A 25,210-nucleotide genomic window follows, 5' to 3' on the forward strand; every position below is an offset into this window, starting at 1 on the left:
ATGGACTCCTAGGCTGATATACCGGATAACAGTTCTAGCCAGCTGGGGACAGGACACCAGAGCTCCAAAGCAACCCATTTGGGCATATCAAAATAAAAAAAAGTAAGAAGCTATGACACAGTAAGCAAACATAAAATAAACTAATACAATAACTTACGGATATCTTGGAGACAACAGTCAATATCAAGTCACATAAAGAAACAGACCATGATCGCCTCAACAAGCTCTCAAAACAAGGAATCAAGGGATCTTCTAGATGAAAGTGCATTCCTGGAATTACCAGAGGCAGAATACAAAAGATTAATGTATAGAACCTTTCAAGACATCAGGAAGGAAATGAGGCAATATACAGAACAAGCCAAGGAACACACAGATAAAGCAACTGAAAAAATTAAAAAGATTTTTTGGGAACATAATGAAAAATTTAATAAGCTGGAAAAATCCATAGACAGCAATCAAAAATTCAGAAGATTAATAAAATTACAGAAGTAGGCAATAGAAAGAGGAGCAGATTTGAGGAAGGGGAAGGCAGAATTTCTGAACTTGAAGATAAATCACTTGGCACTAATATATTTGACGAAAAACCAGATAAAAGAATTTAAAAAATGAAGAAACCTTAAGAATCATGTGGGTCTCTATCAAGAGAAATAACCTACTAGTGATTGGAGTGCCAGAACAGGGAGGGATGACAGAAAATACAGAGAGAATTGTTGAAGATTTGTTGGCAGAAAACTTCCCTAATATCGTGAAAGATGAGAACATATCTATCCAAGATGCTCATTGAACTTCACATAAGGTAGATCTTGATTCCTGTGTTTTTCATCTAGTGAGGCCTACGTGTATAGTCACCGTTTATGTTGTTGGAAAAGGTATTTTAAATGAAGAAGTCCTTAGTCTTGCAAAATTCTGTCATGCAATCTTCAGCATCATTTCTACCACCAAGGCCATATTTCCCAACTTTTGCGTTCCAATCTCCAGTAATGATCAGTGCATATTCATTGCATGTTTGATCAATTTCAGACTGCAGAAGTTGGTAAAAAATCATCAATTTTCTCATCTTTGGCATTAGTGGTTGGTGCATAAATTTGAATATCAGTTGTATTCACTGGTCATCCTTGTAGGCATGTGGATATTATCCTATCACTGACAGCGTTATACTTCAGGATGGATCTTGAAATGTTCTTTTTGATGATGAAAGTGACATCATTCCTCTTCAAATTGTCACTCCCTGCATAGTAGACCATATGATTATCTGATTTGTAGTGGCTCTTCCCCAGTCATATTTTGAGTGCCTTCTAACCCGAGGGGCTCATCTTCCGGCACTGTATCAGACAGTGTCCTGCTGCTATTCCTGAGGTTTCCACCGGCCAACTTTTTAGAAGTAGACCTCCAGATCCTTCCAAGCCTGTCTTAGTCTGGAAGCTCCGCTGAAACCTGTGCACCTGGGTGACCCTACTGGTATTTGAAATACCAGTGACATAGTTTCTACCATCACAGCAACACGTGAGGCACCACAGTATGACAAGCCGACAGATGTGTGGTGGAAGGTACTTACAGGGAAACATTAATGTATTCTTCTCCTGCCTCCCTTTAAATTAGTTCTGTTTTGTGAAATTCAGAACCTTGGAACTCATGTTATGGAATGAGAAAGAACTGAGGGGCCGGTGGCTTTTTTCCTGCTGTTTGTTACGATTGTGTTTAGTTAAACGTTGTACTAGGTCCAACAAGGAAAGAAAACCAGCCGTGGAATCTGTTAACTCAGTAAGCTGGGAGCCTGGGTGTCTATCTTCAGTGAGATGACTCTGCTTAGGTGACTGCTGTGTGGGGTGAGGGTTCTCACCACAGCGAGTCATTAAATGCCAGAATGAGTTATTAAACACCACAGCGAGTCATTAAATGGAGCGCTTATCAGGCTCATGTTTGCATGTCCATTTTCATTCCTGAATGAATATAAAGTAGGGAATGTGGGCAATATCTTTTAAGTACTTAAACAACAAATGACTTCATGTCGTTTGACTAGATTGTTCTTAACAATAAAATACTTGCCTTCGTGATGATCTCTAGAACTGATAGTCAACTCAGTTTTATAGAAAGCCCTAAAAGTCAGTTGCTGTATTAGTTTATCCCAAAGGTCTGTATTAGGTAGGAAGGAAAGAGAAGAAAACCCCAACCTCTAACTTTTGCATAGAAATTTCTTGGTTCTTTCATTCAACACTGTGTTCAGCAATTATTTCTGCGCTTGTAACACACGGTTGTTAGTTGCTGTCGAGTTGACTCTGACTCGTGGTGACCCATGTGTGCAGAGTAGAACTACTCCTTGGGGTTTTCAAGCCTGTGACCTTTCAGAAGCAGATGGCCAGGCCTGTCTCCCGAAGCGCCTCTAGCTGGGTTCCAGCTGCAGCCTTCTACCCACTGAGCCACAGGGGACTCCTAACTTCTTGGTTCTCCTTGGTTAGTCTCAGACATTATGGCTTCTTCCCTTACTAAGCTAATTGGTGACATGATGAGTTTTAATTTTTTTTTTAAACTTGGGCTGATTGGACTTTATAACTGAGTTAACTGACTCTACATTGACTTATTTTTGGAGGAGCGTAATCAACCTGGAAATTCTTATCATGGTTTTGAACTGGTTCATTCTAGTTAGACCCCTTGATGAGAATTTGCATTCCCACCTGTCTTGAGGGTTTTCTAGAGAAACAAAACCAGTAAACTGTATAAATATATACAGAGAGAGAGATTTATATAAGGAAATGGCTCATACAGTTGCACAGTCTGGAACGTCCCAAGTCTGTGGATCAGGATAGAGGCTCCTCCTCATTCACATAGCAAAGGGGCTGGAGAATCCAAGATTGGCAAGTTGGAGAGCAAGGCTCTTGCGCACAGGCTGTGAATATCAACGAATCCCAAGATCAGCAGGTAAGCTGCTAGCTCAAATCCCAAGGACCAGTGATCAGACAAACAGAAGGCAGCTGCAGGATCCAGAGAGGGCAAAAGCCAGAGCATCCATTTGTATTCGGATGCAGGCTACATGCCCAGGGAAGCTCGCTTTCAGCTGATAGCCTACTCACAGCAGTTCCCATCATGGGGGTGATCACATATAAACACTAAGAATCATGGCCCAGCCAAGTTGACACACAATCTTAACCATCACACCACCCCAGATATACTGAATCATAATCTACGTTTTAACAGGATCCCATCACCTGGTGTCATGGATAGAATTGCGTCCCCCCAAAATATCTGTCAACTTAGCTGCGCCATGATTCTCAGTATTGTGTGATTGCCCACCATTTTATATGATTTTCCTCTATGTTGCAAATCCTATCACTATGATGTAATAAGATGGATTAGCAGCAGTTATATTGATGAGGTCTACAAGATTAGGTAGTATCTTAAGCCAATCTCTTTTGAGAAATAAAAGAAGCAAGCAGAGAGATGTGGGGACCTCATACCACCAAGAAAGCAGTGCCAGGAGCATAGCATGTCCTTTGGACCTGAGGTTCCTGCACTGAGGTGCTCTCAGACCAAGGGAAGACGATGACAAGGACCTTCCTCCAGAGCTGAGAGAGAGAAAGCCTTCCCCTGGAGCTGGCGCCCTGAATTTGGACTTCTAGCCTACTGGACTGTGAGAGAATAAACTTGTTTTTGTTAAAGCCATCCACTTGTGGCGTTTCTGTTATAGCAGCACTAGATGACTAAGACACCTGGGAGTCTTCTTAAAGTGTAGATTAGGATTCAGTATATCTGGGGTGGAAATGCAAATTCTCAGCAGGATTCCAACCCGAACGAATTGGTTGGAAGTCCTAATTTTTTATCTAATTAAACATGTTCCAAAACCAAACCAAGTGCCCTCGAGTTCGTTCTGATGCATAGTGACCCTGTAGGACAGAGTAGAACTGCCTCATAGGGTTTCCAAGGCTGCAAATCCTTACAGAAGCAGACTGCCACATCTTTCATGGAGCAGCTGGTAGATTTGAACCACTGACCTTTTGGTTAGCAGCCAAGCACTTTAACCACTGTGCTACCAAGGCTCCTAATTGAACATGATAAAGGTAATGTATTCCTGTGAGACTGTTTGAATGTGTATTTCTTGCCATTTCTTTTCCTCATGAGGATACTGTGGGTGGCCTCCTTCCTCTCTTCTCCCCTCAGTGTGTCGTTGGTTCCTTGCGATAATTGGTGTGTATTTTTAGATTTTTTTATTTGCTTATTATGAATTGAATTGTGTCCCCCCAAAATATGTGCTGTAAATCCCAACCTCAATGCCTGTGGTTATAGTCCCATTTGGGAATGGACTGCTTTTGTTATGTTAATGAGGCAGGATGAGTGTAGGGTATGTCTCAAGTCAGTCTCTTTTGAGATATAAAAGATTAAACAAGTGAGTAGAGGAGAGCTGGGGAAAGATTGTCGTCACCACATGGAGATCCCCAAGGAATGCCTCACCCACAGGTGTTGAACAGAGACAAGGATCTATCCCCAGAGGCGACAGAGAGAGACAGCCTTCCCCTAGAGCCTGCGCCCCAAATTCAGACTTCTAGCCTCCTAAACTGTGAGAGAGTAAATTTCTGTTTGTTAAAGCCATCCACTTGTGGTATTTCTGTTACAGCAGCGCTTGAGTGGATTATCTAGTAGGCAAGGTAAGCATGGTGCTTATCATGCTTCCTAGATCATCTGTAGTAAAGAATTTCACATTTTTTCACCACATCAAAGACTCTGCTGCAAGGTATGCCTGGTGTTTGTCTCTCTCCCAGCCTCACTGCAACTTTGCAAAGCCTCTTTTCAAATTTAGAATTTCTGACAGGGACAGATTTTTTTCAGTAAGCAAGAAGCACGGGCTTATCTGTGCTTACTTACATGTAGTGAATGATTTCACATGGGTTTCACCAAAGATGTGGTGAAATGCATGTGAATTTGTTCACTACAGATGATCTGGTAAGCAAGGTAAGTACTGTGCTTAGCTTGTCTACTGGATAATCTGCCCTGGCAGCACTGGATAGCTAAGATACTTGTCTTAACTGTTTCAGTCTGTCAAAATCTGTTGCTCTACATGTTGTTGTCAAAGTTAGAGGAAAAGCTTGTTCAACATAAAATTAGTGCATTTGGTTAGATAATAAAAGAAAGTGAATTTTTGTTACATTATTGAAAAGCATTTGTAGAAGATGAAGTATTATAATGAAGTGTGCAAAGACCTGGAGCTAGAAAAACCAGAAAGGAAGAACATGTGGGACGTTTCTCAAACTGAAAGAACTAAAGAAAAAATTCAAGCCTCGAGTTGCAATTTTGAAGGACCCTATGGATACAAAATATTGAACGATGCAGGAAACATCAAAACAAGATGGAAGGAATACACGGAGTCCCTGCACCAAAAACAACTGGTAGACCTTCAGTCACTTCAGGACGTAGCATATGATCAAGAACTAATGGTACTGAAGGAAGAAGTCCAAGTTGCACTGAGGGCATTGGCAAAAAACAAGGCTCCAGGAATTGATGAAACACAAATTGAGATGTTTCAACAAACAAATGGAACGTTGGAAGCGCTCACTTGTCTATGCCAAGAAATTTGGAGGACAGTTTCCTGGCCAACCGACTGGAAGAGATCCATATTTGTACCTATTCCAAATAAAGGTGATTCAACAGAATGCAGAAATTATTGGAGAATATCATTAATATCACACAGAAGTAAAATTTTGCTGAAGATAATTAAAAAATGGTTGCAGCAGTATATCAACAGAGAGCTGCCAGAAATTCAAGCTAGATTCAAAAGAGGGAGTGGAACAAGGGATAACATTGCTGACATCACATGGAGCTTGTCTGAAAGCAGAGAATACCAGAAAGATGTTTACCTGTGTTTTATTGACTGTGCAAAGGCATTTGACTGTGTGGATCATAGCAAATTATAGATAACATTGTAAAGAATGGGAATTCTAGAACACTTAATTGTGCTCATGAGGAACCGGTATGTAGACTAAGAGGGAGTGATTCAAACAAAACAAGGGGATACTGGGGGATTTAAAATCAGGACAGGTGTGCATCAGGGTTGTATCCTTTCACCGTATTTACTCAGCCTGTATGCTGAGCAAATAATGCGAGAAGTTGGACTCTATGAAGAAGAATAGGACATCAGGACCGGAGGAAGATTCGTTAACACCCTGTGATATGCAAATGATATAGCCTTGCTTGTGGAAAGGGATTTGGGCTTGAAACACTTACTGATGAAGATCAAAGACCACAGCGTTCAGTATGGATTATACCTCAACGTAAAGAAAACAGAAATCCTCACAATGGGATAAAATATTGAAGTTGTTAAGGATTTCATTTTACCTGGATCCACAATCAACACCCATGGAAGCAGCAGTCAAGAAATAAAATGACGCATTGCATCGGGCAAATCTGCTGCAAAAGACCTCTTCACAGCTTTAAAAAAGCAAAGATGTCACTTTCAGGACTGAGGTGTGCCTGACCCAAGCTATGGTATTCCCCCCCCCATTTTTAAATTTTTATTTGTTTTTAAAATTTTTTATTGTGCTTTAAGTGAAAGTTTACAAATCAAGTCAGTCTTTCATACAAAAATTTATATACACCTTGCTATGTACTCCTAGTTGCTCTCCCTCTAATGAGACAGCACACTCCTTCCCTCCACCCTGTATTCCCTGTGTCCGTTCAGCCAGCTTCTGTCCCCCTCTGCCTTCTCATCTCACCTCCAGACAGGAGCCCAGGCCATGGTATTTTCATTCACATCATATGCATGTAAAAGCTGAACAATAAATAAGGAAAACCAAAGAAGAATTGATGCTTTTGAATTATGGTGTTGGCTAAGAATATTGAATATACCATGGACTGCCAGGAGAATGAAACAAATTTGTTTTGGAAGAAGTACAGTCAGAATGCTGCTTGGAAGCGAGGTCATGAGACTTTGTCTCACATCCTTTGGACATGACATTAGGAGGGTCAGTTCCTGGTAGAAGGACATCATGCTTGGTAAAGTAGAGGGTCAGCAAAAGAGAGGAAGGCCTTCAGACGAGATGGATTGACACAGTGGCTGCGACGATGGGCTCGAGCACAGCAGCGATTGTGAGGATGGCACAGGACTGGGCGGTATTTTGTTCTGTTGTACATTGGGTCGCTATGAGTCGGAACTGACTTGACAGCTCCTAACCACATCGATAACAAATGTATAGGTACAAAACATTTGCCATTTCAGCAGTCTTCACGTGTACAGTTCCATGACATTAAGTATGTTCATCGTTTTCCTCAACCATCATCGTTAACCATCCTGAAGACACTCTTGCTTTGTTCTGGGAAAAAGGAGAGATGACATGAAGGTTTAATAATGATGGAAATAATTAGAATTGGCATATTTATGCCTTGGAGGTTCACCATTATGAAGTTTTTGAGCTTCAGTTCTTTTTCACTGAAGCCAAACCTAATAATTTTCTAATCTATGTATTAAAAAAGTTGAAGATAGGTCTCTCAGTTTCTGGCATGTGTAACCTGGCTCTTGGGTGTATAGGATTCCTGTCCCTGGGTTCTGTGCAGAGCTGAACATTGGTTATCAGTGTTCCCAAAGGACAAAGAAATCTCAATTACATAACTTAAAAAAAAAAATTTTTATCTAATAAAAGACATTTATTTCATGAAATACATCAAAACCATTGATTTCTAAAACTAGAGAATAAGTTATTCTGTACTTTAAGTTGTCTGGGTCATTCAGGGTTTGCTTCTTTGATCACTGATACTTTAAAGATTGCCATTTTTAAAATTGACCCTTTCTGTATTTACCAAACCTCTCAGTGAAACGCAGCTATCCTGCTGATTTTCTTCCTCTTCCAGTAGGACTGGAGCCTTTTGGCTGCCCAGCTGAAACTAGGGTATTTTCTCTTTGATAAAATTCAGTAATTTTATCATCTCTCCAGAACGCTTTTGATTGAAGGCTCTAATTTCTGAGTTAATTTTTTTTTTTAATTTGTTGCTTAAAAAAACCTTCTGATACCAATTAGTGTATTTTCCCACCATCCTTCTCCCTCCATAGGATGTCCTTCCCCCAGAATGCCCCAAGACTCCCTCACATCCTTCAGGCCTGACCCTCACAGAGAGGCCTTCTCTGGCCCCCCCTTAGCCAGCATAGCACCCCGCCGCCTTTACCCTCCTTGGTTTTGTTTCAATCATTTATCTCTTACGCTCGGTTTAGTTTTTTTCTTATTACTTACCATTGCCTGATTCGTTTGTTTCTCTCTCTCCCTCCCTGGAAGGTAGAGGAGGGACTTCGTCTTTTTCACCACTGTATTCCCAGTGCTTTGAAGGTGTTTGGTACATAGTAGGTACCCAATAAACCGGCATTTATAAGCAGCCCTGTATGGTGTGCGGTGTTAGATCTGGTCTACAAGTTGGGAGACTCAAAAGAACTATTAGAGAAGGTCAAGGCTATATGGTTTCTAAACGACCGTGCCAGCGACTGACTGCATCACTTGGGATTGCTACTCTCCTAGCTGCCTTCCAGATAAGACAAATGATTATAAACTTGTGTTTTTATTCATCATAGGTATTCAAACTACTAAAACAGAGGTAGATAGGTTAGTGGGAATAGTTGTTATTGTTGGTTACCTCTGATCTTTTCTTTAAAAAATGCCTTTTAATTTTTTTAAATCCAGGAGGATATGGAAAAAGAAGCAGTCGTAGTAAAAAATGGAAGGAGATGCTGAAGCTACCCCCTGTGAGCAAGTGCAGCGAGCTTAGGCACTCCATCGGTGAGTAGACGATGTCTGCGGGGGCGTTTGGCATGGTACCATTTAGTAGTTGTTATTCTTTCTTGATTTCTATAATTGTTCCAAAAATTGTATGTTAGATTCTCATTATAGCTTCATGATTCTTCCCCGGGAAAAGAATCCTTTAGGTTTTCTAACCTCCGGTTATAAAGTTTGTGGCTGTTGACTTTTTCACTTAAAAAGATTTTTTTTTTGATTGTATCTTACTGTGTTTTGGTGAAGGTATACACTGCAGTTTAGGTTCTTGTGTGACAATATTATGCAGATTGTTCAGTGACATTGGTTATATTCTTCACAATGCATGAACATTCTCATTGCCATTCTGGTTGTTCCGTTTCACCAATGATTTTTTTTTTAATTGTGCTTTAGATGAAGGTTTACAGATCTAACTGGTTTCTCGTTAAACAGTTAATACACATGTTATTTTGTGACATTAGTTGCCAACCCCACAACGTGTCAACACTCTCCCCTTCTCGCCATTGAGTTCCCCATGACCAGCTTTCCTGTCCCCTCCTGCTTTCTCGTCCTTTCCCCTAGGCTGGTGTACCCCTTTAGTCTGGTTTTGTTTTATGCACCTGATTTGTCTTTGGCTGAAGGGTGGACCTAAGGAGTGATTTCAGTACTGAGTTAAAAGGGAGTCCGGGGCCATAGTCTCGGGGTTTCTACAGTCTCTGTCAGACCAGTAAGTCTGGTCTTTTTTTGTGAGTTAGAATTTTGTTCTACATTTTTCTCCAGCTGTACCTGGGATGCTCTGTTGTGATCCCTGACAGAGCAGTTGGTGGTGGTAGCCAGGCACTATCTAGTTGTGCTGAACTCAGTCTGGTGGAGGTGTGGTAGTTGTGGTCCATTAGTCCTTTGGACTAATCTTTCGCTTGCTTGTGTCTTTGGTTTTCTTCATTCTCCCTTGCTCCAGATGGGATGAGACCAGTGGAGTATCTTAGATGGCCGCTCACAGGCTTTTAGGACCCCAGATGCTACTCATCAAAGTAGACATTAAAAATATTTGTGAAGAATTGATATATACTTATTGTCGTATACAGAAGAATCATAAAATAGAGTTCCTCTTTCCATGAATCGGTCACCCCCCGAAGTAAACACTGTGGACTGTTTCCCAGTATCCTTCCAGACAGTTCTCTATGCATATTAACAAGGCTTACTGACACTGACTTCAGGAAAAAACTAGTCCCATAAAAACGTGGCCTATCAGTGTGATGGAGTACTCTACAGCTGTTGAAAACTGTAAGTGGTGGCCACGGGCCTTGACATGGGCATGAGAAGTCAGGTGGAGAACCACGTCTCCGGTATAATCATAATAGTAACTTTTTTAAAGGTAGATTTCCAGTTTAAAGGGTATATAATTTGAAAAATGGCCTCTTGTTTTAATTATGAATGAAATCGAGCATTTCTGTTGGGTTAATTTTTCTAATTCCTTTATAGAAGCTCTTTATACATGAAGGAAGTTATCCTTTTATAGCTAATGTGAATATATTTTATAATTGAGATTTTTGCCTTTTGTCTTATGCTCTTTTTTTCATATGGAATTTTAAATTTGTATGTAGACAAATACATCAATCTTTTTTTCTTAGCTTCTGAACTTCATGTTGTGCTTAGGAAGGATGCCTTTATGCCAAGATTATTTTTCAAAGTGCATCTGTTATGGATTGAATTGAGTCCACCAAAAATGTGTGTTAACTGGGCTAGGCCGTGACTCGCAGCATTGTGTGATTGACCACCATTTTGCCATCTGATAAAATTTGCTATGTATTGTAAATCCTACCTCTACAATGTTAATGGGGTGGGATTAGTGGCAGTGACGTTAATGAGGCAGGATTCATTCTACAAGATTAGATTGTGTTTTAACTCAATCTCTTTTGAGGTATAAAAGAGAGAAGTGAGCAGAGAGACACAGGGACCTCATGCCACCAAGAAACAAGAGCCAGGAGAATAGCACGTCTTTTGGACCCAGGATCCCTGTGTGAGAAGCTCCTAGATCAGGAGAAGATTGATGACAAGGACCTTCCTTCAGAGCCATCAGAGAGAAAGCCTTCCCCTGGGGCTGGCACCCTGAATTCGGACTTCTAGGCTCCTAAGCTGTCAGAGAATAAATTTCTCTTTGTTAAAGCCATCCACTTGTGGTATTTCTGTTATGGCAGCACTAGATGACGAAGATGCCATCTTTCTTTTAGTATTAATAAAGTTCCTTCTTAAGAAATTTTAACCTCATAAAAATTAAAAATCTTTGTTCATTGAAAGACTTTACCAAAAAAGTGAAAGACAAGCTATGGCCTGAAAGAATACCTTTGGAAACCATGTATCCGACAAGATTCTAATAACCGAAATATGTGTAAAACTTGGACTACTTAACAACAAAAAGGCAAATAACCCCGTCAGACAGTGGGCAAAAGACTTGAATAGATATTTCACTAACGAGGACGTTCAGATTGTCACCAAACACGTGACAAGACGCTCAGCATCGTTAGCTGTCAGAGAGACGCAAATCAAAACCACCACGAGACACCACGTCACTCCCGCTGGATGGCGTACTGGGGGCGCAGTGGTTGGGCTAAAAGGTCGGTGGTCCGAGACCACCAGCCCCACCTTGGAGACCCCGTGGGGCGGTTCTCTTCTGCCCTGTAGGGTTGCAGAGAGTCAGAGTCAACTCGAGAGCAACGGATTTTGCCAGGATGGCTAAGATAAAAAACAAAACAAAACAGAGAAGAACAAATGTTGGTGAGGATGTGGAAAGTTGGAACCCTTATCCGTTGCTGGTGGGAATGCAAAGTGGTACAGTGCTGTGGAAAACAGTGTGGCAGTTCCTCAAAAAGCTAGGAATAAAACCACCATGTCATCCCACTATTCCACTCCTAGGTATAGACCCAAACGACTTGAAAGCAGAGACTCAAGCAGAGACTCGTACACCAGTGGTCATCTCAGCACCATTCACGACAGCCAGAGGCGGAAACAGCCTGAATGCCTGTCAGCAGGTGAACGGATGCACAGAATGTGGTACATAATACAATGGGATCTACTCAGCCAGTAGAAGACATGAAGTCTCGAGAGATGCTATAGTGTGAATGGAGCTTGAAGACAATATGCTGAGCGAGATAAGTCAATCACAGATGACAAATATTGTATGACCTCACTTACATACAGATAAGAAGAGTCAAATGTATAGAGAACAAAGTTTTTTAGAGGTTACCGGGGCGGAAAGGAGTGGAAAAGGTGGGGTTAATGGTGATGGAATACTGCACTGATTAAGGACAGGGTTGCACAGCCGATTATTATAGTTATTATATTATTATAATTTCTGTGAATAAGTTGTACACTTAGAGCCAGCAGTTCGAATCCACCAGCCATGCCTTGGAAACCTTATGGGCTGTTCTGCCCTGTCCTATAGGGTCGCTGTGCGTTGGAATCGACTCAACAACAGATTTTTTTAAAGTTGTACACCTGTAAAAAGTTGAATTGGCACAAGTTGTGTGATGTTGTTGTTGTTAGGTGCTGTCAAGTCCGTTCGGACTCATAGTGACCCCGTGTACAACAGAACGAAACACTGCCTGGTCCTGCGCCATCCTTAAACTCGTTTTTATGTTTGAGCTCACTGTTGCAGCCACTGTGTCAGTCCACCTCATTGAGGGTCTTCCTCTTTTCCGCTGACCCCATACTCTGCCAAGCATGATGTCCTTCTCCAGGGACTGATCCCTCCTGACAACAGGTGCAAGTATGTAAGATGCAGTCTCGCCATCCTTGCTTCTAAGGAGCATTCTGGTTGTACTTCTTCCAAGACAGATTTGTCTGTCAGTTTGTTTCACTGTGGTGGTTTGTGTGTTGCTATGATTCTGGAAGCTATGCCACCGGTATTCAGATACCGGCAGGGTCACCCATGGAAGACAGGTTTCAGCTGAGCTTCCAGACTAAGAAAGACCTGGCAGCCTACTTCTGAAAAGCATTAGCCAGTGAAAACCTTATGAATAGTTGTGTGATAGGCGTATTTAAAACAGTGGCAAAAAAAAAAAAAAAAAGAGTACCTGCTGAGGCTGCTTATGTACAGCCAAAATCCTCGTGGGATTTGGTTTCTTGGTTTTGTGTTTAGGTCATGGTTTCATGGAACATCCCAGGTAATTGGCATAATAACTTGCTTAGTGTTTCTGTTCTACCTCTTGGTTTGATGTGTAGTGTATGGGGTCTTAAAAGGCTGCAAGCAGCCATCCAAGGCACAACAATTGGCCTCTGTTCACCTGGAAGAAGGAGAGTCAGGAATACGAGGAGGAATGGAAGGTGTGGCTAATTGCCTCCATGAACAACTGCCTCCTTTGCCATGAGACCAGAAGAACTGGATGGTGCCCAGCTACCATTACTGAACATTTTGATCAAAGATTCCATAGAAGAATCCTGATTAAAGGGGGGGAATGCAGAACAAAATTTCAAATTCTCATGAATTCCAGACTTCCTGGAGCACTTTTAAGAACTGTATATATGGGATCGAATTGACAACAGCAGCTCAAAAGATTAGATAAGAAACTCAGGGGAGAGTGAATTTATGTTAATGGGGGAGGAACGGAAACCCCGGTGGCATAGTGGTTAAGTGCTATGGCTGCTAACCAAGAGGTCAGCAGTTTGAATCCGCAAGGTGCTCCTTGGAAACTCTGTGGGGAGTTCTACTCTGTCCTATAGGGTCGCTATGAGTCAGAATGGCCTCGACGGCAGCGGGTTTCAGTGGGGGAGGAACAACTGAGAAAAGGAGGGTGAGAATGGTTGTATACCTTGAAGAATGTAATCAGTGTCATGGAATTGTACAGATAGAAACTGTTGCAATGGTGTGTATTTTGGTGTGCATCTAACCAAATAAATAAAATAAAAAGAAATTTTAACTTTTAACTATGAGAATTAGCTTCAGATGGTGTAAAGACAGAGGTGATTCCCCCTCATTGGACTACCCAGTTGTTTTAATTTTTAACTTCATTAAGATTTTTTAATGCCAAATTTATTGAGATGTAATTCACATACCATACAATTCACCTACTTAAAGTGTACAATTCAGTGGTTTTCAGCTTATTCACAGAGTTGTGCAACCATCGCCACGGTCAATTTTAGAACATTTTCAAAAGAAATCCCTTATCCACTGGCAGTCATTCCACATCTCTCCCTTCTGCTCCTCGAGCCCAGGCAACCGCTGATCTCCTTTCTGTCTCTGTGGACTTGCCTGTTCTGGACAGCTCATATAAATGGGAATCATATAACGTGTGACCTTTTGTGACTAACTCCTTTCCCTTAGCGTAATGTTTCCAGCGCTCTTCTATACTGTGTCATGAGTCATTACTTTGTTCTTCTTTATGAATGAATGATATTCCATTGTGTGTGCGTGTGTGTGTGTGTGTGTGTGTATCCCCTGTGCGTCTGTCAGTTTGTCGTACTGTGGGAGCTTAGATGTTGCTGTGATGCTGGAAGCTAGGCCACTGGTATTCAAATAGCAGCAGGGTCATTCGATGGCACCTAACAACAACAGCACATATATATATTGTTGTTGTTATTAGGTGCTGTCGAGTCGTTTCCCACTTACAGCGACCCTATGTACAATACAACGAAGCACTCACTGCCCAGTCCCGCCCCTGCTCACAATTGTTGTTATGCTTGAGCCCATTATTGTAGCCACTGTGTCAATCCATTTTGTAAAGGGTCTTCGTATTCACTGACCCTCTACTTTACCAAGCATGTTGCCCTTCTTCAGGGGTTGGCCCCTCCTGACAACATGTCCAAAGTATGTGAGACGTAGTCTCGCCATCCTTGCTTCTAAGGAGCATTCTGGTTGTACTTCTTGCAAAACAGATTCGTTTGTTCTTTTGGCAGCCCATGGTATAATCAGGATTCTTTGCCAATGCCACAATTCAAAGGTGCCTGTTCTCCTTTGGTTTTCCTTATTCATCATCTGGTTTTCACATGCATGTGAGGTAATTCTAGACGCCATAGCTTGGTCAGGCACACAATAGTCTTTAAGGTGACATCTTTGCTTTTTAATGCTTTAAAGAGGTCCTTTGCAGCAGATTTGCCCAATGCAATTTGTCTTTTGATTTCTTGACTGCTGCTTCCATGATTGTTGATAGCAGATTCAAGTAAAATGAAATCCTTGACAGCTTCAGCCTTTTTATCTCTTATCATGATGTTGCTTATTGGTCCAGTTGTGAGGATTTTTGTCTTCTTTATGTTGAGGTGTAATCCATAGTGAAGACTGTGGTCTTTGATCTTCATCAGTAAGTTCTTCAAGCCCTCTTCACTTTCAGCAATCAAGATTGTGTCATCTGCATATCACAGGTTGTTTATGAGTCTTTCTGCAATCTTGATACTGAATTCTTCTTCATATAGTCCAGCTTCTCAGATTATTTGCTCGGCATACAGATTGAATAAGTATGGTGAAAGAGTACAACCCTGATGCACACCTTTCCTAACTTTAAAACACGCGGTATCCCCTTGTTCTATTTGAACTACTGCCTCTTGGTCTATGTACAGGTCCCTCATGAGGACAATTAAATGTTCTGGAATTCCCGTTCTTCGCAGTGTTATCCATAATTTGTTATGATCCACACAGTCGAATGCCTTTGCATAGTCAATAAAACACAGGTAAACATCTTTCTGGTATCCTCTGCATTCAGCTAGGATCCATCTGACATCAGCAATAATATCCTTGATTCCATGTCCTTTTCTGAATCCAGCTTGAATTTCTGGCAGCTCCCTGTCTATATAATGCTGCGGCTGCTTTTGAATGTGTGATATTAATGATATCGTTCGATAATTTCTGTATTGGGTTGGATCACCTTTCTTGGGGATAGGCATAAATATGGATCTCAGCCAGGTAGCTGTCCTCCAAATTTCTTGCATTGACGAGTGAGCACTTGCAGCGCTGCATCTGTTGGTTGAAACATCTCAATTGATATTCCATCAATTCCTGGAGCCTTGTTTTCTCCCAATATCTTTAGTGCAGCTTGCACCTCTTCCTTCCGTTCCTGATCCCATTCTGCCTCTTATAGTGACTCTATAAGACAACTGGTCCAATAAGCAAAATCATGGTAAATGGAGAAAAGATTAAAGTTGTCAAGGATTTCATTTTACTTGGATCCACAATCAACACCCATGGAAGCAGTAGTCAAGAAATCAAAAGACACATTGCATGGGGCAGAGCTGCCGCAAAGGACCTCTTTAAAGTGTTGAAAAGCAAGGATGTCACCTTGAAGACTAAGGTGCGCCCGACCCAAGCAATGTTGTTTTCAATCGCATCATATGCTTGTGAAAGCTGGACAATGAATAAGGAAGACTGAAGAAGAACTGACACCTTTGAATTGTGGTGTTGGTGAAAAGTGTTGAAATACCATGGACTGCCAAAATAATGAACAAATCTGTCTTGGAAGAAGTACAACCAGAATGCTCCTTAGAAGCAAGGGTGGCAAGACTGTGTGTCTTACGTATTTTGGACATGTTTTCAAGAGGGATCAGTCCTTGGAGAAGGACGTCATGCTTGGTAAAGTACAGGGTCAGCGGGAAAGAGGAAGACCCTCAACAAGATGAATCGACACAGCGACTGCAACAGTGGGTTCAAAGCATAACAAGGATTGTGAGGATGGCACAGGACCCGACAGTGTTTCATTCTGTTGTTCATAGGGTCACTATGAGTCAGAACTGACTCGGCGGCACCTAACAACGACACAGTGACTCTGTGTATTCCTTCCATCTTTTGATGCTTCCTGCTGTTGTTTAATATTCTCCCCTTTGAATCTTTCATTACTGCAACTTGAAGCTTGAATTTTTTCTCCAGTTCTTAAAGCTTGAGAAATTCCAAGCATGTTCTTCACTTCTGGTTTTCTATATCCAGGTCTTTGCACGTGTCATTTTAATACTTTACTTTGTCTTCCCAAGCTGCCCTTTGAAATCTTGTGTTCAGCTCTTTTATTTCATCATTTCTTCCTTTCTCTTTAGTTACTTGACGTTCAAGAGCAACTTTCAGAGTCTTTTCTAACATCCATTTAGTTTGTGTGTGTGTGCGTGTGTACTTTAAGTGAAAGTTTACAATTCAAGTCAGTTTCTCATACAAAAAACTTATGACCCTAGTTGCTCTCCCTGTAATCTGACTGCACACTCCCCCTTTCTACCCCAGATTTCCCATGTCCATTCAACCAGCTCCTGTCTCCCTCTGCCTTCTCATCACGCCTCCAGGCAGGAGCTGCCCACTTAGTCTCATGTATCTACTTGAGCTAAGAAACATTCCTCGCCAGTATCATTTTACGTCTTATAGTCCAGTCTAATCTTTGTCTGAAGTGTTGGCTTCAGGAATGGTTTTAGTTTTGGGCTAACAGAGGATCCAGGGGCCATGTCTTCTGGTGTCCCTCCAGTCTCAGTCAGACCATTAAGTCCAGTCTTTTTACTAGAATTTGAGTTCGGCACCCCACTTTTCTTCTGCTCCATCAGGGACTCTCTGTTGTGTTCCCTGTCAGGGTGGTCGTTGGTGGTAGCCGAGAACTATCTAGTTCTTCTGGTCTCAGGCTGATAAAGTCTCTGGTTTATGTGGCCCTTTCTGTCTCTTGGGCTCATATTTTCCTTGTGTCTTTGGTATTTTTTGGTCTTTTCTTTTTTTCCTGGCTTTTTGATGACCTCTTGCCTTCTTCATGTATGATGTCCTCGCACAACTTGTCTGGTCTTCCTTCGGTTATTAGTGTTCAGTGCATCAGATCTATTCTTTTTCTTTTAATCTTTTTTTTTTTAATTGTGCTTTAAGTTGAAGTTTACAGTTCAAGTTAGTTTCTCATAGAAAATTTATGAACACAGGGTGACCCTAGTTGCTCCTCCTGGAATGTGAGAGCACACACTTCCTTTCCACCCCAGATTTCCCATGCTCATTCAACCAGCTCCTGCCCCTTTTTGCCTTCTAACCTCGCTTCTGGACAGGAGCTGCCCATTTATATCTACTTGAGCTAAGAAGCACTTTCTTTACGAGTATCATTGTATGTCTTGTAGTCCAGTTTTATTTTTGTCTGAAGAGTTGGCTTCGGGAATGGTTTCAGCTCTGGGCTAACGCAGAGTCCAGGGGTCATGTCTTCCGGGGTCCCGCCAGTCTCAGTCAGACCATTAAGCCTGGTCTTTTTACTAGAATCTGAGTTCTGCACCGTGAGAGTTTTTATCACGAATGGATGTTGGACTTTGTCAAATGCCTTTTCTGCATCAATTGATAAGATCATGTGGTTCTTGTCTTTTGTTTTATTTTTTATGTGATGGATTACATTGTTTTTCTGATGTTGAACCATCTGTGCACACCTGGTATGAATCCCACTTGGTCATGGTGAATTATTTTTTTGATACATTATTGAATTCTATAGAACTTTGTTGAGGGTTTTTGCCTCTGTCTTCATGAGGGATATTGGTCTGTAGTTTTCGCTTTTTGTGGTGTCTTTACCTGGTTTTGGCATCAGGGTTATGCTGGCTTCCTAGAATGAGTTTGGGAGTGTTCCGTCCTTTTCTGTGCTCTGAAATACCTTTAGTAGGAGTGGTGTTATCTCTTCTCTGAAAGCTTGGTAGACTTCCACTGAAGCCGTCAAGGCCAGGGCTTTTTTTTCTGTTGTTGGAAGTTTTTAAATTACCTTTTCAATCTCTTCTTTTGTTACAGGTTTATTTAGTTGTTTTACCTCTGTTTGCGTTAGTTTAGGTAGGTAGTGTGTTTTGAGAAATTTGTCCATATCCTCTAGGTTTTTAAATTTGGTAGAGTAGAATTTTTCATAGTATTCTGTTATGATTCTTTTAATTTCAGCTGAGTATGTTGTAATATCACCCATCTTATTTCTTATTCCGGTTATTTGCTTGCTTTCCTGTTTTTCTTTTGTCAGTTTGGCCAGTGGTTTATCGGTTTTGTTGATCTTTTCGAAGAACCAGCTTTTGGTCTTGTTAACTCTTTCAGATGTTTCCTCTTCTCTATTTCATTTAATTCTGCCCTAATTTTTATAATTTGCTTACTTGTGGTGCCCGAGGGCTTCTTTTGCTGCTCTCTTTCTGTTCGTTCGAGTTGTATGGTTAATGTTTTGCTTTTGGCATTTTCTTCTTTTTTGGATGTGTATATTTATTGCTGTAAATTGACCTTTGAGCTCTGCTTTTGCTGCGTCCCAAAGGTTCTGGTAAGATGTGTTTTCATTCTTATCTGATCTGTGAATTTCTTTATTCTGTCCTTAATTTCTTCTATAACCCAGTAGTTTTTGAGCAAGGCGTTGTTCAGTTTCTGTGTATTTGGTTTTTTTTTTTCCTTGCTTTTTCTGTTACTGATTTCTGCTTTTATGGCTTTATGGTCAGAAAAGATGCTTTGCTATATTTCGATGCTTTGGATTTGGTTAAGGCTTGCTGTGTGACCTAATATGTGGTCTGTTCTGGAGAATGTTCGACGTGTGCTGGAAAAGAAAGTATACTTGGCTGCTCTTGGGCAGAGTGTTGTGTATATGTCTATGAGGTCAAGTTGGTTGATTGTGGCATTTAGATCTTCCCTATCTTTATTGAGCTTCTTTCTGGATGTTCTGGTGTGTTGAAGTCTCCTACTATTACTGTGGAGCTGTCTATCTCACTTTTCAATGCTGCTAGAGTTTGTTTTATGTCTTTTGGAGCCTCGTCATCATGTGTGTGAATATTTAATATGGTTGTGTCCTCCTGATGTATTGACCCTTTAATCATTAAATAGTGTCCTTCCTTCTCCTTTGTGGTGGGTTTTGCTTTAATATCTATTTTGTCAGAGATTAATATTGCCACTCCTGCTCTTTTTTGATTGTTTGATATATTTTTTTCTATCCTTTGAGTTTTAGTTTGTATCTTTAAGTCTAAGGTATGTCTCTTGTAGGCAGCATAGAGGTGGATCCTGGTTTTGTTTTTTTTAATCCATTCTGCCCCTCTGTCTCTTCGTTGGTGCATTAGTCCATTTACATTCAGCATAATTACGGATAGGTATGCGTTTAGTGCTGTCATTTTGTTGTATTTTTGTGTGTGTTGTTGACAGCTTCTTTGTTCCACTTAACTTTCTGGACTGAGTCATCTTTCTGTGTGTATTTTCATCTTTGTTGAGTTTGTGTTTGCTGAGTCTTTATGTTTTCTATTTTGGTGTGTAAGATTGTTAGTTCCTTTGTGGTTACCTCAATATTTACCCCTATTTTTCTAAGTTTAAACCAATCTTTTTTTTCTTTATGTTGCCTTGACTTCTCCATATGAAAGATCTATAACAACATTATTTAGTTCCTCTTTTTTGTTTTAATGTTGTCATCTTTTACATGCTGACATCTCTGTTTCCCTATTTTCACTGTTTTAGCTTAGACTTATTTTTGTGACTTCCCTATTTGGGTTCATATTTGGTTTTTCTGGCCTATGTTCTAATCTTGGGTTGTTAGCTGATGTTACTGATTAAAGGACTCCCTTTAATATTCTTACAGTTTTGGTTTGGTTTTTACAAATTCCCTAAACTTCTGGAAACTTATCTGGAAATGCCCTAATTTCACCATCATATCTGAGAGAACGTTTTGCTGGATATGTAATTCTTGGCTGGCAATTTTTTTCCTTCAACGCTTTATATATGTCATCACATTGCCTTCTTGCCTTCATGGTTTCTGCTGAGTAGTCCAAGCTTGATCTTATTGACTCTCCTTTGTAGGTGACTTTTCGTTTATCCTGGCCATTCTTAAAATTCTCACTTTATATTTAGTTTTGGCAAGTTTGATTATAATATGTCTTGGTGACTTTCTTTTGAGATCTACCTTGTGTGGTGTTCAATGAGCATCTTGGGTAGATATCTTCCCATCTTTCATGATACCAGGGAAGTTTTCTGCCAACAAATCTTCAACAATTCTCTCTGTATTTTCTATTACACCCCCTATTCTGGTACTCCTGTCACTTTTGATAGAGTCTACATAATTCGTAGGGTTTGTTCATTTTAAAAAATTTTTTATCTGGTTTTTTCCTCAGATATATTGGTGTCAAGTGCTTTATCTTCAGTCTCACTAATTCTGACTTCCACTTCCTCAATTCTGCTCCTGTGACTTTCAATTGAGTTGTCTAATTCTGAAATTTTATTGTTAATCTTCTGGATTTCCATTTGCTGTCTCTCTATGGGAAACCCTGGTGGCGTAGTGGTTAAGTGCTATGGCTGCTAACCAAAAGGTTGGCAGTTCGAATCTGCTGGGTGTTCCTTGGAAACTCTATGGGGCAGTTCTACTCTGTCCTATAGGGTTGCTATGAGTCGGAATTGACTTGACAGCAGTGGGTTTTTTGTCTTTCTGTGGATTCTTGCAACCTATTAAATTTGTCATTATGCTCTCCTCTTGTCTTCTTAAGTTCCTCTTATTGCTTTGTCTGTGTGCCCCTTGGCTTGTCTGTGTTTTGCCTTATCTCCTTCCTGATCTCTTAAAGAGTTCTGTGTATTAATCTTTTGTATTCTACCTCTGGTAATTCCAGGATACCCTCTTCATCTGGAAGATTTCTTGACTGTTTTGGGAGCTTGTTGAAGCCGTTGTGGTCTGCCTCTTTATGTGATTTGATACTGACTGTTGTCTCCAAACCACCAATCAATAAGTTATTGTATTTATTTATTTTCTGTTTGCTTACGGTGTACTAACTTCTTGTTTTGTTTTGTTTTGATATGCCCAAATAGGCTGGTTGTGTGAGCTAGTTTGATTATTGGTGTCTTTGAAGCTCTCACATCCTGTCACCAGGTAGTTAGAGCTGTTATTAGGTATGTGAGGACAGGAGTCCACTTACTTTTCTTGTATGGTTTCAGTTCAGGTGTCCAGGTAGTCAGTCACCAAGTGTGGAGTGCAGGCTCTCACCTACAGTCCTAGACAGGCGGGGTGACTGGAGTAGGCACAGGTATCTGGCTGTAGTAGGGGGTCATGTGCTGAGCAGTGCAGAGGGCTGCACCTGAGTGTCTGGGAGGAAAGGGTGTCCCTGTTCCCTACAGCACATAGATGGGTGGGTTTTACAGTCAGACTACAGGCACCCACTGCTGTTGGCTGTAAGGATTGGGAGGTACCACTTATTCTTGAACCCCCGTGTCAGGTGGCAAGGTGGCGTGGGAAAAGCCACCAGTCCTCAACCTCTGATGTAGGTAGGTGAGGGCCTTGCTTAATGGGCAGGGCAATGTCAAATGTCACAAATCTGCTACTCCCCTTTATAGCTGATATAGTTGAAAATAGGCTTCAGGTATATATCCTGGTGTACTGTGCTAATGAGGGCCTGTGCTGCTGAAATGGGCCCACGTAGGTCTGTGCGGGGGTGAAAGGCATTCAGACCACTTATGCCTGTGCCTAGGCAAAGGGGCCGTGCCTGCACTGAGGTCCTGGCTTAGGGGAGCTGGCAGATTATTTTTTCCTGTTGTTAATTTCTGCCCTCTTCAAAGTTGGGAGAATGGCTCAGGATGTGTGACGGCTCCTATTTCTGGCCCAGGGGACACGGCAATCACTGAAGCCACCTGGGACCTGGTCTAGAGCGAGGAGGGGCAGATAAATGAGAGAGAGATTCTTCCCACAAGGGGTGCTTTTTTTGATCTGTGCAGTAGGTTAAATGCATGTACTTTTCTTTTGTCGATCGAGTACTACTTCTCACTGGTTCTGGAGTGCTGAGCAGATTCTCTGCTGCTCGATCTCTCCTGATGTAGAAAGCTTGTCCCAAGTGCCACTGCTTGCCTCATTGTGTACGCCAGGTGATCCAGCCTGCAGGGTACTGGTTCCCACCAGGTCAGGTCTGGCAACTCCTTGCTCCTTCTGAACTGTCTTTCCCTCCCCATGCTGCTCAGTCTGATTCCTCAACTCTGCCTTTGATGTTCAGGGCTCTTAGATTGTCGTATATAATCGGTTCCCTTTTTTTTTCTAGTCTGTATTGTAAGAGGGACCACAGAAAGTGTCCGACTACTCCTCCATCTTGGTGCTGTCTCCTGTCTTCCAAATTTCTTGGCATAGATGAGTGAGCATCTCCAGCGGTGCATCCATTTGTTGAAACATCTCAGTTGGTATTCTGTCAATTCCTGAAGCCCTGTTTTTTGCCAGTGCCTTCAGTGCATCTTGGACCTCTTCCTTCAATACCATCCCTTTTGGTTTTCTATCTCTAGGTCTTTGTATATTTCATTATGATATTTTACTTTGTCCTCTTTAGCTGCCCTTTGAAATCTTCTGTTCAGCTTTTACTTTATCATTTCTTCCTTTTGCTTTAGCTGCTCTGTTCAACAGCAAGTTTCAGAGTCTCTTCTGACATCCATTCAGTCTTTCTTTCTTTCCTGTCTTTTCAATGACCCCTTGCTTTCTTCATGTGTGATGTCTTTGATGTCATTCCACAACTCACCTGGTCTTTGGTCATTAGTGTTCAATGCATCAAATCTGTTCTTGAGATGGTCTTTCAATTCAGGTGGGATATACTCAAGGTTGTACTTTGGCTCTTGTCAACTTGTTCTAATTTTCTTCAACTTCATTTTGAACTTGCATATGAACCATTAATGGTCTGTTCCACAGTCGGCTCCTGGCCTTGTTCTGACTGATGATACTGAGCTTTTCCATCATCTCTATCCACATATGTAGTTGATTTCATTCCTGTGTATTCCATCTGGTGAGGTCCATGTGTATAGTCTTTGTTTATGTTGTTCAAAAAAGGTGTTTGCAATGAAGTAGTCATTGGTCTTGGAAAAGTCTATCATGAGATCACTGGCATCATTTCTATCACTAAGGCCATATTTCCCAACTACCGATCCTTCTTTGTTTTCAACTTTTGCATTCCAATTGCCAGTAATTGTCAATGTGTCTTGATTGCATGTTTGATCAATTTCAGACTACAGAAGTTGGTAAAAATCTTTAGTTTCTTCGTCTTTGGCCTTAGTGGTTGGTACATAAATTTGAATAACAGCTGTATTAAATGGTCTTCCTTGTAGGCCTGTGGGTATTGTCTTATGACTGACAATGTTATATTTTAGGATAGTTTTTGAAATGTTCATTTTGACAGCAAATGTGACGCCATTTCTGTTCAGTCTGTCATTCCCAGCATAGTTGACCATACGATTGTCTTTTGAAAATGGCCAATACCAGTCCATTTTAGCTCACTAATGTCTAGGATATTGATGTTTATGTGTTCCATTTCATTTTTGATGATTCCAATTTTCCTAGATTCATACTTCGTACATTCCGTGTTCCGATTACTAATGGATGTTTGCAGCTGTTTCTTCTCATTTTGAGTCGTGCCACATCAGCAAATGAAGGTTGTGAACGCTTGACTCCATCCACGTCATTAAGATTGACTCTTCTTTGAGAAGACATTAATAAATGCTTTACCTGAGGAATTTAAATCAGTTATGGGTTGCTTACCTCTCAGGAATTGTATTTTTTTCTTCAGCTTTAGGTTCACTCTCTAGATACCTGAAAATTGTTACATTCATTTCAAGTTGAGAACCCCTGCTAAAAGAGCCATGGATTTTCTTGCTGAAGTTTAAATTAACCACTTTGGGCATAAGATTTATGTTTTCTGTCCTTGACACGTTCACCAAATATTAGTGCCTTGTTTGTGGTGAACTACTAACTGAAAGGTTGGTGATTCAGATTTACCCAGCAGCAGTGCCAAAGAAAGTCCTGCCAATCTGCGTCTGTAAGATTGCCGTCGTTAGTTGATGTGAAGTAGATTCTGATTCATGTCATCCCCATGTGTTACAGCGTAGAACTGCTCCATAGGGTTTTCTTAGCTGTAATCTGAATGAAAGCAGATCACCAAGGTTATCTTTTGCAGTACCACTAGGTGGGTTTGAACTGCCAACCTTTAGGTTAGCAGTTGAGCACAAACTATTGGCCCCACCTGCGGAGTTTGCCATAAGATTACAGCCATTGAAAACCGTGTGGAGTGCAGTCTTCCCTGACACACACAGTCGCCATGAGTCAGAATCAACTCAGTGCCCTCAGGACTGATTCGTTAGTCGGTTCTCAGAAAAGTATCAGTGTTTGGTTTAAGGCATATGACAACATATTATCCTACTGAAAAGAAAAAAACAAAAATGAGCAATTCAAAAAATCATTGAGTGTATACAATATCTGTAACTTTTCTGAAGCATAGAAAGGTAGCTAAATGGAAAAGACTTTAAAATCAGATTTAGTGTATTTCTGCAGTGTGTCTCATACCCATGCAGTGTATGCAAGGCACACGGGGTGGGTGGTGTAGGTGACCGACGGACAGACCCAGATCTGTTTGTGGTCCTGACTGCTCAGTTTATCAAGAAATTCTGGTCCTTGTGTATTTCCTGTCTGAGAGGAGCAGGACCATTTCTAGTCAGGCTTCACACATCTTTATTTATCAAATCTTTCACCTATCTTTGGCTGTGGCCAAAGATAAACATATTTTAAATGTTCATGAAAACCCGTCTATATCAGTAAACAAAACAGTAATTAAAAAAAAAAAAAAAAACTGCATGTACCCTTCATAAC

At 41.0% G+C, this 25,210-nt stretch overlaps 1 protein-coding gene across 4 annotated transcripts in view; it reads left to right on the forward strand.

Moving 5' to 3' along the window:
- The window catches only part of GRK4 (G protein-coupled receptor kinase 4), a 107,917-nt gene that overhangs the window by 19,827 nt on the left and 62,880 nt on the right, over positions 1-25,210 (forward strand). For all 4 annotated transcript variants that reach the window (XM_049886640.1, XM_049886642.1, XM_049886641.1 and 1 more), the window contains exon 2: positions 8,649-8,744. In XM_049886640.1, the coding sequence (XP_049742597.1) occupies positions 8,649-8,744 (96 nt within the window). The remainder of the gene's footprint in view (positions 1-8,648; positions 8,745-25,210) is intronic.

The sequence above is a fragment of the Elephas maximus genome, chromosome 5, assembly GCF_024166365.1.
Source record: "Elephas maximus indicus isolate mEleMax1 chromosome 5, mEleMax1 primary haplotype, whole genome shotgun sequence".
In the NCBI taxonomy this organism is placed as follows: domain Eukaryota; kingdom Metazoa; phylum Chordata; class Mammalia; order Proboscidea; family Elephantidae; genus Elephas; species Elephas maximus.